Source organism: Condylura cristata, unplaced genomic scaffold, assembly GCF_000260355.1.
Source record: "Condylura cristata isolate star-nosed mole 26May11 unplaced genomic scaffold, ConCri1.0 scaffold00006, whole genome shotgun sequence".
NCBI lineage: Eukaryota > Metazoa > Chordata > Mammalia > Eulipotyphla > Talpidae > Condylura > Condylura cristata.
Genome location: NW_004567107.1, coordinates 64,122,754 through 64,140,992, shown reverse-complemented (window position 1 = coordinate 64,140,992; position 18,239 = coordinate 64,122,754). Strand labels below are relative to the sequence as shown.

Here is an 18,239-nt window from a genome sequence, read left to right as displayed (position 1 = left end):
TGCTCCACTCAGCAGTGTACTTCGTAGATCTGCCTGTTCTACTCCCCATTCTGTCTCTGGTGAAGCCTCTCACCGCCCCTGAGCCACTGGCCTGTACCCCAGTTCTGTATGCACAAATAAATAAATCTTTAAAAAAAAAACAAAAAGAAAAACTTAGCAAACATAAACCAGAAAACTTCTTTAACTTTATAAAGGAATGTAAACCAAAGAATACAGTCAACATCATTCTGATTACTAAGTGTTGGGGGCATATTTTTAATACACGTGATTTAAGCAAAAAACTTTTCTCATCCATACAAGGGCTGGGGTGCAGGCCAAAGATGTGGGAAGGGGAGGTGAAAGGACTCTCCAGAGACAAAGTCAGGAGCAGAGCAGGCAGACCTACTGAACTACACTGCTGAGGGGAGCAACAGCCCAGACAGAGAGGTCTGCACTTATGTGGGTCACCTTCCTGGTTGGGGACTGACTGCAGTGGCTATGGATAGCTTCATAGTGCTGAGACGCAACCCCTCAGGCCACCAGGAAGGCTCTACACATGATTATTTCTATTCAGCATTGTACTGGAGGTCTTATTCAGAACAGAGAAAAGATGAAACAAACGAGAGTGGGAAAGGAATTTTAAAAACTTCATTCACAGATGGCACAGTTGTATATATAGAATCACAAATTGTTAGAAAAAGAGAACATAGAAAGTTGAATATAAGATAAAAGCCAACCACATTTCTTTACATCAGCAACAAATATTTTAAAAGCATAATTTAAAATATACCTATCATCTAGCAACAATAAACAAGTAGAAATAAACTAAGTACTATGCAAAACTAAGTACTGTATACTATGTGCTGTACTTCACAAGTACTATGAAACTTTGAATACTTAAAATATATATTTAATTAAATGAAAATTTATAATTTGCTCATGGGTAGGAAGTGTCACAAGCAGATTCAGTGCAGTTCTGATTAAAATCTCAACAGGATATTTTAAAGAACTTAAAAAGATGTTTCTAAAACTTATAGAGAAGAAAAGAGCTCCAAGAAATAGTTAAAATGTACCTGAAGGATAAGGGGATTTCCCTATCAGATATTAATATTTATTACAAAGCTATAGAAATTCAGAAAATCTGTATTACTGTAGTGATAGAAAAACAGAATAATGTAATAAAATGGATCAGAAATGGAATCACATATATATGAAAACAATACACAACAGAGATGATTAAAACTAAAGCTATGGAAAAAGATACATCAGGCCTAGGATGATATTACAAATCTGTGGGGACAGACAAACTATTCAATGGAATAATTGATTATCCATATGGATTAAAACAAAGTTGCTTCCTAACTCACATCAAACCCCAAAAGCAATTCCTTACAGATTGAAGATTTAGATATGGAAAATAAAACTCTGCAGAATTTTTTAGAAGAAAATATAGGACAGTATCTCTATTATCCGAAGGTATGGATGGACTTCCTGTACCAGACACAAAAATACTACATAAAAGAGAGATTAATAAATTCATCTATGTTAAAATTAACATAGCCTCCCTGGTGGTGCAAGGAGTTAAAGCACAGCACAGCCACTGCAGCACAAGTTCAATCCCTGGCCAGCGAGGTGACCCACATGGTGCAGCATACCTGTCTCGCCCAGCAGTTCATCTGCCTGTTCTGTTCCCCATTCTGTCTCTGGTGAATCTTCTCACCACCATCCCCCAACCCTACAATTCAGCCTGTACTGCAGTTCTTGTATGCATAACATAAACAAATCTTAAAAAAAAAAAGTTCTGATCATCAAAAAGACACCATAGAGAAAATGAAAGCACAAGCCACAAACTGAAAGAAGATATTTGCAACATGCAATTGACAAAGGAGTAGTATATAAATAGATAAAGAACTGTATTTTGCTGGGTTAAAATTGAATACATGTTCAATAAAGTGACAATAAGTATATGTTTAAGACATAAGTTCTCAGGACTAATAGGGACAATGCCAACAAAATTCTAGCAGCAAGACAGTATGATAGTTAAATAGTAAGTGACAGCAGATCTAAGAAAGCAGCATCCAAACCCAGCAGTGGAAAATGTAAGCCATTATTCAACTTAAAACTACAGAAAATTTAGAAGGCTCAGGAATTTGTAATACTAGACTTCTCTGGAACTGAAGATAGGACAGGACCAAAGCTAATATCAGAATGATTTGAAAGCTATTTATGGAGCATTTAAACGCACTAACCTCCTATTTCAAACCAAACAGTGACAGCCTACCACATCTCTGCAAAAGTTGGGCTTATTTTTGGCAAGGATCTCAGGACTGGAGATACCATGCCTAGTTGAAGACATGGCACCATACTGAAAACAGGTGAAGTGCTGTTTTCTGAAATCCAGCAGCTCTCTTCCCCATTAAGTTCTCAGAACACTTGCTGTTGTATCACTAGTAGCAGGTTGAAGACTGAAGTAGTGCCTTCTGAAGGATCTGATCAGTTCAAGAGGAAAGATGTTGGCAGTTTGAAAAAAAAGTAATCTAGTCAAATCATCTGACAGTGATATTCATGTTTCACAAAACCACCTTCAAATAAGAACCTCCAATGAGCTCTTTTACTCCCATTGATAAACATGAGCTAAGATTTCAGATGGCTGAGGAAAAGTTAATGTCTGTGCATTGTAAATGATTATTTTGTATCTCTGTGTATATGTGTATGATTAAAAAGTGCATCTGTGGTGTGTGTGTGTGTGTGTGTGTGTGACAGAAAGAAAGAGAGAGTATATCTGGGTGCTCAGATCTGAGTATGTCTATGTATATCTAAAGCACAGCAAAATGCCAAGTGGGTCCCCTCCCTTCAAAGACAGGATGATTGTGCAGAATCTGTCCACAGAACAGAAACTCAGCTGGGCATAGGAAACCCAAAGACTCCCTCAGCTGAGGTATTTTCAGAGCTGCAAAGACACTAGGAGCAGCAAGATATTAACCCTGATCAAGAAAAGTTTCTGCTCTTTGGATCATAAAGAGGAAAACTGGGGGTGCAGTGTCATCATCCCATCCCAGTACCTCAATGCCCACTATGAGGAAGTCCTTTCTGGTGACTGACTTTGCTGGGTGGCCCACCTCTGTGACCTAGCCGTCTGTTCACATCAGCTGTGTGCAGACATCTGTGGGTCCACAGTAATTTGGCATTCTGCTCAGCTGAGGACAAGAGGACCCACAAGGAGACCTTGCTTTGGGATTACATAGCCCAAGCCCAACAAAGGGTGAAGGATAAGTGAGGTAAAACCCAAGAAGCAGAGGGTTCCAGGACTTAAACCATGATCCAAAATAAGTTAGCGTAGCATGAGGACCAAGGCAAAATTAGCCTGAGGGCCTAGGGTAATATTGGCATCAAGATCAGAACCACAGCAGAATCAGAGGCAAGTTTGAGACAGGGAACTAGATCTTATGAAGTAGTTGCCCCTGCCAGCCTTATCCTTCTTCTCCTTCAAGGTGTCAGATTTCCAGAAAACCCTCCCTGTCCAAAAACATCTATATAGCGTAGCTGCTGTCAGGGCAGCCAGCCTCTCCTGAGGCTCCAGATTGTACAAGTGGTCTGTTGGGGGAGACCCAGGACCTGCTCTCTGGCAGCACACAATATGGGAGAAAAAGAACTGGAACACCCAACTCTGTACATAGCACTTAGCTCTGCTCTTAGAACTCCCAATCAAGATAAAAACAGAAAACTACTCTGACTGAGAGCAAATGCCTGGCTCCAAGCCCCAGCCTTGGATGGAAAGAAATGAAAAGAGGATGATTCAAACAAAAGGACTGCAGTGGGGAACAAGACTGTCCAAAGAGTCCTGGCACAGAGAGGGGTGGTTTGGGGAGCCACCTTCTCAATTGGAGCTAGATCTTGGTCCAGTAGGACCCCGAGGCTGGGGTCTCTATGCATTTTCCCCATCTTTTCTTGCCCAGGGACTTTCTCAGACCATGCAGCGCCACGTGGACCCTGAAGCCCTGCAGAAGATGGTCAAATGTGCTGTGCAGGACTATAGCTATAAAGGTTCTGTGCCAGGCCACCCATATCTACCGGAGAAGTACTGGCTCTCTCAGCAGGAAGGTAGGACCTTCCCACTCAACCAGCTCTGGTCCCTTTCAGTAATCCCCAGCAACAACCCTCCAGCTGAACCCTACTTGGTTACTGACCTCTACCCTGATCCTGATCCTCTACCTCTCCTGCATCCTTCTGCCTCACCACACCTCATTGGTTGAGATTGGAAGATTTTTCCAATCTCTTCAGTCTAAAAGCTCTCTCCTGTTCCTCTCCTTCACAGTCAAAATTCTTGGAAACACAGTCTATACTCACTGTCTCTACTTTCTCACCTTCCTTATACTTCAGAGAAATTGTCTTCTCATATGGTTAGGAGTATCTGATCTGTTCCCCTGTATTTGCTATAAAAGCAGTCTTGTTTGATTCACAGCTGTGCACCTCCAATCTGGGACAGTGACAGAACTCCTAGTGTTTGTTGAATGAATTAGTGATAAAATATACCTGTATTCAATTGAAACTGGTGACCTGCATCTTCTATATTCAAACACTAAAATGGCTCTGTGTGGTTCTAATAATCAAATCCACAGGACTCTTCAGTCTTTTACATTTTACTCTCTGACCACTCTCTACCTCCTGAATGCCTTCCTTCCTCCACTTCTATGATGCCTCTGTTTCCTGGGTCTCTTGTCCATTCACTCTGGAAACAGAGTTCCAAAGGGTGCTAAACTGAGACCTCTTCTCTCCTGACTCCTCTCCTGAGACAATTTTATCTAATTCATATCTTTAATTACTGACAAGTCCAAATCTTTTAACTCTTACCTCCACCTCTCATTAGAATTCTTCTCTCTCTCATCTGATAATAGTCATCTTTACCTGAATATTCCCAAAAACCTTAAATTTTGTATATCCAACCAACCAACCCATAACTCGCAAATCCCAATATCCTACTCCACACAAACATACCCCTGCTCTTCCCTGGGGGGCCCTAGGCTTCCTTTTCTAACATCTCTTATCTATTCTTTCAGATTGTGAGGGAGTGGATCATGGAGGGCCTAGTAGGACAAACTTAGGTGACTGTGTAGATGAAGCTTTGAAAGGGTTTAACAGGGAAATATTTTTGGTCATATTTTCATTTGCGAAAAAGTACTACAATTTCTATGTAGAGATCAGATTGTGAGATTTCAAAGGTGGGACACATACCCCCACCACATACACATATATATCACATACACACACACCTGACATCATATATATATCAGGATCAGGTATTGTTCTAAGTGTTTGGCATTTATTAACTTACTGAAATCTCACAACATCCCTATGAGGTAGATTGTATTATTACACTCATTTTAAAATTGAGGAAACTGACATGCAATGAAATTATTTAACCTAACAGTCAAGATTACACAAAGCTAATTAGAGTTTATTCTGTTAATCATGACATTATGTTGTCTCCTGGATAAGATATTTCAGAGCTATAGTGGAAAGAGTATGGGATACTGGAAAGGAGAATAGATTCAATAGATGTTAAGGCAGCAGAATAAGCACACTTTGGAGCCTAGATATGGAAGACAAGAGGGAGGACTTGGGCAAAAGCCCCATTTCCAAGTTGGCAGATTCCAAGGTGGTGGTGCTAGGATAAAAAGTGAACTTTTCAAAAGATGCAGACCCCACCCAGTTGCTTATTGAAGGTGGGAAATGGGCCAGCCTGGGCTTGACTGGTCTGCAAGACATTAGTGGGAGACATTTGTGCTGGGCACCAAGGAAGAAAAATCTAGATGGTCACATATCCTGGGTAGAGTAAGGAGTAAACACTGTCTTCATCTCCACCCCTATGATCAAGCAGACAGATGCAACCCAAACTACCTGTGCAGTGACCAGTATAACACATGGAGAACGGGACCTTACTACTGCAACGGCTGGAACAGCAAATACACCACATGCCTCCCCCGGCTGCCTAAGGTAGCCACTATACCTGCAGTATTCCTCCCTCTGCCTCTCAGATCATAGTGAGAGCTATTCACTATCCCTTTCTCACCAACTCCAGAGCTCTGTAAGTCTAGGGTTTGTATTTTTTTTTTTTTTTTTTTTAGGGTTTGTATTTTCTAGGAGATAAGGGAGTCCAGAAATGGAACTGTGCTGGGTCCCTAAGTCCCCTGAGTCCCAATCTCTGCCCTGGCCCTATGCAGACATAGCTAATGTGTATTCCTTGCCCAACTACCTTCCTGAAGTTTATCAAGGAGTCAGTGAATGATAGCTGAGCAAGCAACCATCCCCTCCTTTGTGATGTAAGCAAGGACAACATAGGGGAGAGCAAGGCGACCAGGGGCAGTCCAGATAGAGGAAATTCTTAGAGAGAAATCCTTACATAAAGATAGAAAAGTTTGGTGCAGCCCCAGCTGTAGGAAGGAAGAGAAAATGTGAGAAGATCTGAAATCAGAGCTGGGTCTTAACTCTAGGTTGATGGTTGACCTCGGGTTGACTGAACTGTTGCATCAGAATTTCCTCAAGAATAAGAATTTTTCACAAGTTCCCCAGGTAACTTCCTATGGGCAGGCAATATTGAAAAAATTCCTTAGTAGAGAAATAGGAGACACAGCTACACAGAGCCGGCTTGATAAAGAGGAGGGGCAAAATCAAAGGGAAACGCTGAGATCTTGTGGGGTTGTGAAGAGGCCTGCGTCCAGCCAGACCTGGTCCACTTCCTTTTTCCCTTCCCTCTGGTAGGCGGAGTAGAACTGTTGCCAGGTTACAAAAACCAAACACCCGAGCTTGGGAGAGGAGACAGAGGAGCCTCTGGAGGGCGGGAAACGGTACTGCACAGGGCCAGCTTGGGTCCTCTAAGAGGATCCGCTAAAGAAGTAACTCTTCCGTATCAGAGCTTGACTTAGCCTGTGTGCCACTTCCAGGAGGCTGGAATGGAGACAGCAGTTCGGGGAATGCCCTTGGAGTGTCCTCCTAAACCCGAGCGACTCAATGCTTACGGTAATTGATGGTGGTGTAGTGGAGAGAATGGGTAGACCAGTAGGATAGCGGGCTGGGAACCTGGAGAATGGGGCTGAGGCCGAGGACCCTAAAAAGAAGGTAACCCTATCTCTATCTAACCCTGTTTTTGTCTTTCTTCCTCTGACCCTGCCTCTTCCCATTCCTGTGATTCTGGGTCTCCCTGGCTCGGGGGTCTGTGGGTGCAGAGCGCGACGTGGTGGTGAACATGCTGAACTCGCTGTCAAGACACCAGCAGCTGCCGCAGATCACATCCCGCTGCGGCTGCCTGGACCCCCTGCAGGGCCGCCTGCCCTTCCAAGGTTATGAAAGCCCTTGCTCTGGCCGCCACTACTGTCTGCGCGGGATGGACTACTGTGTCACCGGGGCACCCTGCACCGAACGCCGCCAGCGGGCCTTGTGCTCACAGCCGACTGTAAGGTTCGCGGGGCCGCGTCCCCAGAGTTCCACCTTACCCCAGCCAAGAGCTCTACACACCCTCACTTTTAGTTAGGCCCCGCCCCTAGGCCCCAGACCTGTCTGACCCCTGAAGTTTCCCCACCTGGCCCCGCCCCTGTCCCCTCCCCTCAGGGTAACTACCGCGTCTGAGGTGGGAGAAACTGCAAAGATCCCCTCATGTTCCCGACACTGTCCCTCCAGAACTGGGAGCAAAATCACCCTGGCTTCAGTATCTTCTAAAGGTTTTGCCGCAGAGGGGCGAGGGAGAGGTTGAGGAAGAAACCCAACACTGGTGGCTCCCCTTTCCAGAGGCCATGTGCTACACCCCTTACCTGGTTAGCAGATTGCAGATCCTAACCTAAGGAGTGCCTTTCTGGCCTTGGGTCACCATCTGTAATGGGCAGGGTCATTTTCAGGCCCTTGTTAAGTAAGCAAGGAAAGTCACCAAATTACCAGAGGGGTCCCTGTCTATTTAGAGCCCCAGATCACTTGCAAAGGTAGACAGCCAGGAGATGGTGGACAGTCACAGCCTGGACTACAGCACAGATTCTCTTGAGCCTAGGAGAAAGAACCCCAACACCCATATCAGTCCAAAGATCTGTGCATTCATGTTGGGGGATACACCATGTTGACTGCCCCTCCCCCAGGCCAAGAGAACAGTATTCATTGTGGGAGACTAAGTTATATTGATCACAAGGGTATGGGTGAAAGAGAAATTGCCTGAGCTTCAGAAACGGTGATAATTCTGTTGTAATTTCTGTCTCATGGCAAGGACCTGGGGGCCCCCAGGTCCTGGATGAGGGAAAGCTGATCCTCCAGTCTGTTCCATGGCCCTGTCTGGGAGAACCAAACAAGGCTTTAAGGCGAGAAGGACTTCCAAGTGTGGGAAGGAGGACTTTCTGGCTTATTCCCAGAGGCAGGGCTGGGAGGCATGAGAGGTTCTCTGAATCACCGGACTGACACCTGAGTGCTACCCCTAGTGTTGGCCTGGGTAGGGGAGTAAGGAGCAATCTGAAGTTCCAACCCCTCCCTGGCCATCATTTCCTCTTCCAGCAGTGTATCACCCTGCAAGCACCGGCCCGGAATGCAGTGTGCTGTAATAACTCCCCCGCCATCATACTACCCATGTCCGAACCTTAGGTAAGTTTGGTGCACATCTACCCTTGGAGGCTGTTCTCTTGATGCCGAGGTGATGGTAGGCACAGGCCAGGTTGGAAATGTTCCCTGTGGTGCACTGACCGGAAGGTGACACCAGGGGGCACTAGTGCCATGGGGAAATCAAAGCTGGAAGGAAATGGTGGACCCAGCATTGAGGTGCTAAAGGTAGGCATTGGGGGTTAAAGTCATGATAGCAGGGCGTGAGATTCAGGCCCTGAAGTAAAGTTTAAGAAGTTAATGTTAGGCAGTTAGTATTGGGAATGAAAAGTTTAACAGCAGAATTTGAGGTCAGTGTTGGAAGCCTAGGGCTAGTAGTAGGGGCAAAATGGGGTAAGATTATCACTGAAAACTGGAACCAGATGTATGAGAGTCCAAAAAGGCTGATCTATCTCTCCCCACAGATGGGACACAAGTCATTTCAAGAAGACCGGTGGCCCCCAGAGAAACAACTATGTCGTCCACCCTGAGTTTGTGTCTGAGACCTATCCTGATTACCACTGCTGTTAGAGCCCAGGCTGGCGGGGCCAAGGGGGCTGAGCAATAAACTTCACCCCTAAGGCTGCCTTACCTGCTGTGTCCTTACCCAGCAGGATCTGGCAGCAAGGAACCAGTCACTCAGACCTCTACCAAGCCCCTCAACTGAGATTCAGTTTCTCAAAAGTCATCCTGCCCTGAGCTCTCCCTACCCTAATCATCTCAGGACTTCCTTTAGGTGGTCTTGAGTATCTTCCATAACAGTGTCCCTGTATTCAGCTGGTGTCTTCCCCTCTACCTCAGGGCTCATTTACCTCCTACCTCAGGAAGGTCTTCTAGCTCCATTTCTTCAGAAACCCCCATTCTAGGTGTCCCCTCATCCCAACATCTCCGTGGATCTAGAATCCTCCATTCTGCAATTGGACCTCTGTTCTTATATACTGAGTTATTGATCTCCATTCCCAGAGTCTCTATCACCTTCCACAAAGAAGCCTATTCAAACACCCTTACTTATCTTTCCCCATCCAAGGCCAAGGGGTCTTAATTAGGGATGATTTCAAGGTGAAGAAATTTCAAATTATAAAACAAAGACCTATATCCCTGTCCCTCGAACAATGAGTGGGATATTCTAGAATATCTGGGATCTTCAGGTTTCTTGCAACCTCCTCTTCCCAGGATCAGGAGTATGGTGAGCAATGACCACCTTTTCTCCAAGCAGAGCATTCTAAAGGTTGTCAGTCTAGAGACTGGGGTTTGGGGGAAGCATTGCAAAATACCAAGCCTGACTTCGGACATTGCTGGCCTTGTCTGTTGGGAAACGACTGCTTGGGTTCTTCAGAACAGGCTTCCCTCTTTGGATCCTCGATTGGAGCCATCCTGCATTCAGCCTCTGAGCTTCTCCAGGAATTCCACTAACCTTCACCCATGTGGGGAAAAGTTTTCCTGTACAGAGTACTAGTTAATGAGTTATGTGAGGATGGCCTCCAACTGTCCAAATATGAAGCAGAAGAAATCCGAAGGGCCAGCCTTTACCCTACGACTCGCTTCTTCTAGTACGCATCCCAGATTTAGCCTGGGGATGCAGAAACCCAGACAAGTTACAACTACTTCTTCCTCCCAAACTACATTTCCCATGAGGCCCGGGCAGCCACGCCGGCGCGGCCAAGCAATGGCCCTGCGGAGGCGGGCCTGCAGGCTGGGCAGAGCCCGGAGGCATCATTCGTGGAACTCGTCTGAGTAGCAAGGAATTGGGCTCAAAGCTTTAGAAGGAAGGCGGGAGATAAGGGGCGGGGCCTCAAGTCCGCGGGACACTACGGGGGGGTGGGGTCGGCTGCTAGGGGCGGAGCTGAACTCCAAGGCCCAGGACTAGACCAAGGGACCCGGGCGTGGCCTGGCAGCCAGAAGGGCGGAGCCTGAGGAGGGCCTCAGCTGATTCTAGCTCCGCGGCGCAAGGCGCCACTCTGTGGCAGCTCAGCTCCCGCTAGCGTGGAGGGATCAGCGGGAGCCTCCCTTCACCCCCATTTCTGGGGTCACTGCCGTGAGTGAGCCCAGCGGGAGGACCTTGGGGGGTTGCAGTTCCTAAACTTTCGCCTATACCGACGAGTGGGTGGGGAAAGCCTGATACCTGGGCTCCTCTTAGAGCCGCGCTTCCCAGGCGCGATCGGACCTTAACCTCCGCCTGTCCCTTCGGACATTGCTAGGTGTCGGACTGGGTGCCGGAGGTAGGTGTAGAGTATGAGACTGTAGACGCAGTCATTTGATCTTCCCCATCCCCACCCCATCGCTGGAGCAGGTCAGGAGATGGCCTGGATCGAGTTGCCTTTGACATTTCCACTCCCCTGGAATTTGTGTTCGACAAACATCTTAGCTTGGAAAGTCCTCCCTTCAGTTGGGCCGGGCCCTCCCCCAACACAGGCTGGCAGCCAAGACTGATTGAATGTCTAGTGGGGAAGTCTTGGCTAGGGCAGACCCCACCTGCCGGGTTTAGCCTGTGGTTGGCCAGATGACGGAGGCGGCAGATTACAGGGGGCTCTACTGGCAGCCTTAACACTGCAACCACAGTTCTCCCCTACAGCTCCCTACTATATACACCATTATAACTGCCCCTTTCCAATCCCTCAAGAAGCTTTCCAAGAGCAAATAACATTTGGGAAGAAGGGCCTCACTATACCGACTCCCACTGGATGGAAGCTTTGTCTCATTGTTTACCCCCCAAACTCCAATTCCTTTGCTACATTCAGACAGATGGTCAGACCATTATATCTCATCTAAAACTTATGCTGTGGAGATTTGAGCTGCAATTTTGGATTCAAGCAAACTTGCTACTTGTATTACTTCAGACAAGTTCATTTTTCTACTTGGCACTTTCCTCATGAGCCATAATGTTTAGCATTATCGTTAGTGTTGGATGTGTAGTAGCATTTAGGAGACCACCACAGGCCTGCATGGGGGGCATGGTCCCAAGGGTCAGAAAAGTAGGTTGGGCGTCCAGGGCTGTGAGCTTTTGCCCTTCATCAAATAGCTCAGAATCTTTTAAAACTAAGGTGCTCAGTACTTCAATGTTGGAAAGGGATTTTTGAGGTCACCTTGGTGGCTTCTCCATGTCTCCAGGGGTCACGAGGGAGACTGACTTACTATGAAAGTTTTGAGATTAAGCTGTCACTATCTTATTCAGATGTGGACCTTTTCCTTTACCTCCGTGCTCAGAACTGTATGAGTGAAAGAATGAATGACTATGAATATAGCAGATCTGCCCTGTGTTACCTTCTTTGGGTTCTGCTTAGCTTGAGGGCATCAGCTAAGGCTACTGTCTGAATTTCCAGGATGTTTTTCTAACCTTTACGTACAGGACAAGGAGTCCATGGTTGGATGGGCAAATTCTTAAAGCTAAGTTTTGTGGGTTAAGAATAAGGGAATAAGAAGCTGTTCCAGTCTGGCTGGAACTGACTGGTTTAAGGAGGTGGGGGCTGGGGGAGAGCACAATGAATAGGGCCCAGAAATAGCACCTCTCTGAGGGAGCTGTATATTGATGTCTGTATTTAAAATTCTGATCTGCACCTAGCATTCCTGATAATCTCCTCATGGAAGAGGTGGGGAAATTAAAGAGCTTGAGGAGTTCTGACATCTCCTTGGAAGCTACTGGGGGCTTAAAGGCTGATACTGGCATCCAGGAGGAGGCTAATTACTGTTCCCCAGTCTCCCTCTCTCCTTCCCCCAGATGAAGCAGGAGGGCAGCCAGCTGGCAGGCAAATGTGTAAGTCTGTGTGTGCATCTGACTGGTGCCACTTCTTTGTTGGACTCTGTCTTGAGGGAGGGACAGGAAGGGTCAGTGGCTTTAAGCAGATTGGGACACACACCACCTCCCATGTCTGTGTTTCTTACAGTTATGGATGTGGGGGGGGGGCGGGTTGGAGAGAGTGTTTGATTTATAGGTAGGGAAGAGGAATGTTGGTCCAAGGTAGGCATGTGAAATTTCCTATAACTGGTAGCCTGAAGGAATTAGGTTGGGGAAAAGAATGTGCACGGTAGTCACAGGATAGGTTTGGCTGGAAATGATCAGAAAGCCAGATGAGACCACATCATGCCTTGAGCCTCACTTACAAAGTTCAACATAGGAGTCATGACCTGTTCTCTCAGCTAGGGAGAGATGTGGTCTGGTAAGTGCTATAGCATGATTGCTGTGGTTACTGTAAGCAGAAGCATAAGAGAAAAAGCTGAGCAGAGAGACCTATTGGGGAAGTATTACAATGATACAGAGGCGAAGAGACAATGTCCAAACAAGAGCAGCAAGGCATGGATGAGTGAGAGAAACCAAGCTAGGAGGCATGGATGAGTGAGAGAAACCAAGCTAGGAGGCCCTCATATCGGGTACTGGGAGCAGAGCAGCAAAGTGGGCATTTCCCTAAATGGAATTGATCAATAGCTGAGATCAGGGTAGAGTCTGAGGGCAGGAGGGGGAGATCTGAGAAGCCACGCTGGCTCCTCACCCCAGCCCTAATATCTAAACCCAACCCTGCCTCCTTCCAAATCAGGCCCTAGGGCTGAATATGGCTTTAGGTATTTAATCTCCAGATTTAATCTGTTTCTGTCAAGATTAAATTCTTTGCTTAGTCCACTTCTGGGGATAAGGAAGTCAGCCTACTTCCCTATTAAAAGTCTTGAGGAGCTGAGAGTATACTCCCCCCTTCTCCACCATGGTCACATCTCTGGGAAACGAGCCCCACTCCAAATCCTCCACTTCACTTCAGCCTCAGCTGCCCACATGTGTTATCCAGGGAGGCCTGATTTCCTCTGGTAATCCTCAACAGCTCCCTGACCCTGTCTGGATTTGAACCACCACTAGGAAAATGATGGTACATGGGGCATGCCATCTGCCCATCCCCATTCAGAGTCCTGACTTTTTGGATAAGCATTAGGAAGGATCAGTAAGCACAGCTATTCTGTTCAGAGTTACGTCCCAGTGTACGCCTTCCCAAATCACTTTTTGCTGCAGCAAATAGAAATAATATGGAATGAAAAAGCTCAGTTCCACCTCTCTTCCCCTTCCAGACTCAGACAGGCCAGGTTTCAGATGGGTTTTGTCTGGTGACCCTGCGTGTCCACTCCTTCCTTAATTGGGAGCTGATGCCCCAAAATCCTCAGGAGAAGAACCAGGTCTACCCCCGCCGCCGCCCTGGAAGCCGCCCAGGCAATAAGAATCCGGGGGCCATCTCAGCGACAGCGATGTACACCTTCCTGCCGGACAACTTCTCGCCTGTCAAGTCCAAACCATCCAAGGAGCTGAAGCCGCTGTTGCTCTCGGCGGTACTGGGGCTGTTGCTGGTGCTGGCGGCAGTCGTGGCCTGGTGCTACTACAGTATCTCCCTACGCAAGGCTGAACGACTGCGAGCCGAGTTGCTGGACCTCAACAGTGGTGGCTTCTCCATACGCAACCAGAAGGGTGAGCAGGTCTTCCGCCTGGCCTTCCGTTCAGGCACGCTAGACCTCGACTCCTGCAGCGGTGACAGCGCCCTGATCGGCTGCTCTCGCACAGCGGATGGGCGCCCCCTGCACTTTTTCATCCAGACTGTTCGGCCCAAGGACACAGTCATGTGCTACCGAGTACGCTGGGAGGAGACAGTGCCTGGGCGAGCGGTGGAGCACGCCATGTTCCTGGGTGACGCCACGGCCCACTGGTACGGCGGCGCTGAGATGCGGACGCAGCACTGGCCCATCCGTCTGGAAGGCCAGCAGGAGCCGCAGCCCTTTGTCACCAGCGATGTCTATTCCTCTGACAGTGCTTTCGGAGGCATCCTAGAGCGTTACTGGCTGTCCTCTCGTGCAGCTGCCATCAAGATCAACGCCTCAGTGCCCTTCCACCTCGGCTGGAACAGCACGGAGCGCTCGCTTCGGTTGCAGGCACGCTACCACAACACTCCCTACAAACCACCCGAAGGCCACATGGCCGTGCCAGAGCTCAGCTACCGTGTGTGTGTCGGCTCTGACGTGACCTCCATCCACAAGTACATGGTGAGGCGTTATTTCAACAAGCCGTCGAGAGTGCCAGCCCCCGAGACCTTCCGGGACCCAATCTGGTCCACCTGGGTACTATACGGACGCGCCGTGGACCAGGACAAGGTGCTGCGTTTCGCCCAGCAGATTCGCCAGCACCACTTCAACAGCAGCCACCTTGAAATCGATGACATGTACACACCTGCCTATGGAGACTTCGACTTCGACCAGGTTAAGTTCCCCAATGCCAGCGATATGTTCAACCGCCTGCGTGACGCCGGCTTTAGTGTCACGCTCTGGGTGCACCCGTTTGTCAACTACAATTCCTCCAGCTTTGGCGAGGGTGTGGAAGGGGAGCTGTTTGTGCGGGAACCGACCGGCCGGCTGCCGGCGCTGGTGCGCTGGTGGAATGGGATCGGCGCAGTGCTGGACTTCACGCGCCCAGAGGCCCGTGACTGGTTCCAGGGACATCTGCGGCGGCTGCGCTCACGCTATGCGGTGGCCTCCTTCAAATTCGACGCCGGTGAAGTCAGCTATTTGCCGCGGGACTTCAGCACCTACAGACCGCTGACCGACCCCAGCGTGTGGAGCCGGCGCTATACTGAGATGGCACTGCCCTTCTTCTCACTGGCCGAGGTCCGCGTGGGTTACCAGTCACAGAACATCTCGTGCTTCTTTCGCCTGGTGGACCGCGACTCAGTGTGGGGCTACGATCTTGGCCTGCGCTCTCTCATCCCTGCTGTGCTCACCGTTAGCATGCTGGGTTATCCATTCATCTTGCCAGATATGGTGGGTGGCAATGCCGTGCCCGAGCGCACAGCGGGCGGCGACAAAGTTCCTGAGCGCGAGCTCTACGTGCGCTGGCTGGAGGTGGCCGCCTTCATGCCTGCTCTGCAGTTCTCGGTCCCGCCCTGGCAATACGATGCCGAGGTAGTGGCCATTGCACACAAATTCGCTGCGCTGAGGGCCTCGCTAGTGGCGCCGCTGTTGCTGGAGCTGGCGGGTGAGGTCACCGACACAGGCGACCCCATCGTGCGCCCCCTCTGGTGGATAGCACCAGGCGACGAAACGGCGCACCGCATCGACTCACAGTTCCTCATAGGGGACACGCTGCTGGTGGCGCCAGTACTGGAGCCGGGCAAACAGGAGCGGGATGTCTACCTGCCGGCAGGCAAGTGGCGCAGTTACAAAGGCGAACTTTTTGACAAGACTCCGGTGCTGCTCACAGATTACCCTGTGGATCTGGACGAGGTAGCCTACTTCATTTGGGCATCCTGACCCAGCCCAGGATCCAGGACTCCCACTGTCCTCCACCCAATCTTCATGCAGGCCTTTAATCCTCCATCACAACCACACCATGCACCCCTAGACTCTGCCTACTCACAATGTGGATGCTGAACTAAATGTGCTCTAATCAGGGGAGGGGGCATTGATGCAACCTTCCACTCCAGTGCACGATTCAAACAGCTCAACATTCTCTCTATACTCACTCAAATTACTGAAACCTCTTCCTTGGGATGTGGTGAGAGAGCTGGGGAGGGGAGGGGAGTAGAGGTAGGGTACGGAGAGAAAGGTCAACTGTCTTCCTGCAACATATGGTTGGGTTTTAGAAGCACACAGAGAAACCTCACCCTCCATTCTGGCTTCAATGGCCATTTTGTCCCAAAATAGCCCCCTGCTACACTTAGAGAGGTCACATTTTTTGTGTTGGAAGCTGAGCCCTGAACTGGCTTGAACTGCTCCTGTCCTGGTCCCACCCCATTTGGTAAGAAGGGATGGGGGTGTTTATCTAACTGACAAGGACACAGAGGTCCAGAGAAAAGGAAGACTGGGCTCAGTGAGAAGTCATGCTTCACGTCCCACATTTGTGAAGAGACTCCTAGCACTACTCTGACCCTCTGGGTACACACACTGGCTACCCCCAGCCTCATGGGCGATGACTTGGAAGGTCATGCTGGCTAGACTCGGTGCCTTAACTCAAGAACCTGTGTGTGTGTGTGTGTGTGTGTGTGCATGCGCACCAGGTATGTATGCCCACATGTGTGTGTGTGTGTTGTGCATGTGAGGAGTGTTACCATGTGTCTCTGGATCTATGGAATAAACACAAACACCTCTGAGGTCAGATAAACTAGAGGTTGGGGTTTTGTTTAGTTTTTTTTAGGTTTTGATTGTTGAGCTAGCCCCCTCTTAGGTGACTTTAGTAGAAAATAAACAGCCCTTTCAAGGTTCCTCAGCTGCCTCACTCCCTACACAAATGGCAGGATGTGGTCTAAAAGGGAATTGCATTCTGGCTCTGCTGGTGGCATGCTTCAGCACATGAAACACACACATTAATACCTGTGTACACACACAAAAGGTAAGGTCTTTTATTTTAGCCATTTTCCTTTCCTAAGAAGAGCAACCTCAGCCAGCTTCATTTTTACTGACTTTGCAGCTGTGTCTGGAGAAAAGAACTCACCAGAGTAAGGAGGTGGGAAACAGGGCAGGGTTCACCTTCCCTCAGTAGTTGAGACAGCAGAACCTGGTCCCCTGAGCCTCTACTGAATGCAGCCCTTTGCCAACCCCTCCACCCCCTCTATTTGATCAATCAAATAGAAGACTCAATTGAAGAAATGCCTAATGAAAGTTTTGGGGCACTCACATTCACTCACATTTGCCAGCTTGAGTGCTGATTCTGCCACTTATCTACAAGTGTGTGACCCTGAGCAAGCTGCTTGAGCCACCATTTCCTCATATGTAAAATGGTGATAATTGTGCCTACCTCCCAGGTTGTTGTGGAAATTATAAGCACAGAAGTAGTAAAGTGCCTGGCACAAGTAGCTGCTCAATAAAAGATAGCTATTATAACACTATTTCTTGTTTTCTTTCTTAAGACATTAAGTATTTTTTTCAGGCCCTAGCTCCCAACTCAACTGTCTTCCTCTGGGCTTGTCTGTGACACCCTCTCCCCAAACCTCTGCACACAGCATCCAGTTGAACTCAGGGTTTGTGACCCAAAGGACACAGAGATCCAGGAGAAAGGCGAGAGGAGAAAGAGCTGAAGGTGTGATGTCTGGAGCCAGGGTTTCTGGGTCCCTAGGTGATAGGGAATAAATGGAATTAGCTTTCCTCTTTTTGTCACAAGCATCTCCCCAGCAGTACTCACTGATGAACTTACTCAGGCCCTGGTATCCTAGCATGTGCTATAGAGTGATTACAGAAAAAAGACACACAGGCTGGCCACTGGCCAGTCCTTCAAGTGACTGGAGAGCCTGCCTCACCCATGAATGGCCCTCCCACTCTAGGCCACCTGTAGCCAGTGTACCTAACCTTGGGAGCCTTGGATTTTCATCTTTAAAATGGGATTTCCAGGCTTCGTTGAGATGCGTTTGGAAAGCACTTACGCAAAAACTGGCAAAGAGTAAAGTCTCAATAAGCAGTAATTCCTTTTCAACTCATTGTAAATGAGCAACATGAACAGTTCTACCTACAACCTTTGTTGTCCAAATTGGTATCCACTAGCCCCATGTGGCTTCATAAATCTAATTTTTAAGGTTAAAAATTTAAATATACTTTTTCAGGCACACTAAACACATTTCAAGTGTTCAAAAGCCATGTGTGACTAATGGCTAACAAATTGGGCAGCACAGATATTATAGAATATTTTCAGAGTTGCAGACAGTTCT

General features: G+C 48.2%; 2 protein-coding genes across 4 annotated transcripts in view; both read left to right on the top strand.

Annotated features, from left to right (window-relative positions):
- The window catches only part of LOC101620212 (chromosome unknown open reading frame, human C9orf24), a 15,228-nt gene extending 6,089 nt beyond the window's left edge, over positions 1-9,139 (top strand). The window contains exons 2-7 of one of the 2 annotated variants that reach the window (XM_012721300.1): positions 3,936-4,080; positions 5,855-5,973; positions 6,921-6,996; positions 7,203-7,434; positions 8,506-8,592; positions 9,012-9,139. In XM_012721300.1, the coding sequence (XP_012576754.1) occupies positions 3,936-4,080; positions 5,855-5,973; positions 6,921-6,996; positions 7,203-7,434; positions 8,506-8,592; positions 9,012-9,117 (765 nt within the window). In that variant the 3' untranslated portion in view covers positions 9,118-9,139. Of the gene's footprint in view, positions 1-3,935; positions 4,081-5,854; positions 5,974-6,920; positions 6,997-7,202; positions 7,435-8,505; positions 8,593-9,011 lie in introns of those variants that run through there. The other variant, XM_012721301.1, reaches the window with a different exon arrangement.
- Positions 9,140-10,501: 1,362 nt separating this feature from the next.
- On the top strand, positions 10,502-17,541 carry KIAA1161 (KIAA1161 ortholog). Of its 2 annotated transcripts, none has more exons than XM_012721673.1 (2): positions 10,502-10,621; positions 13,633-17,541. In XM_012721673.1, the coding sequence occupies exon 2, from the start codon at positions 13,708-13,710 to the stop codon at positions 15,850-15,852; it is 2,145 nt and encodes a 714-aa protein (XP_012577127.1). In that variant the 5' UTR covers positions 10,502-10,621; positions 13,633-13,707; the 3' UTR covers positions 15,853-17,541. The 2 variants fall into 2 exon arrangements, with proteins under 2 accessions (XP_012577127.1, XP_004677790.1); XM_004677733.2 differs by having other exon boundaries at positions 10,502-10,805.
- Positions 17,542-18,239: the final 698 nt, after the last annotated feature.

What these genes read in the sequence shown, in the direction of transcription:
- KIAA1161 (XM_012721673.1), top strand. Translation starts at nt 13,708, where the DNA reads ATGCCCCAAAATCCTCAGGAGAAGAACCAGGTCTACCCCCGCCGCCGC.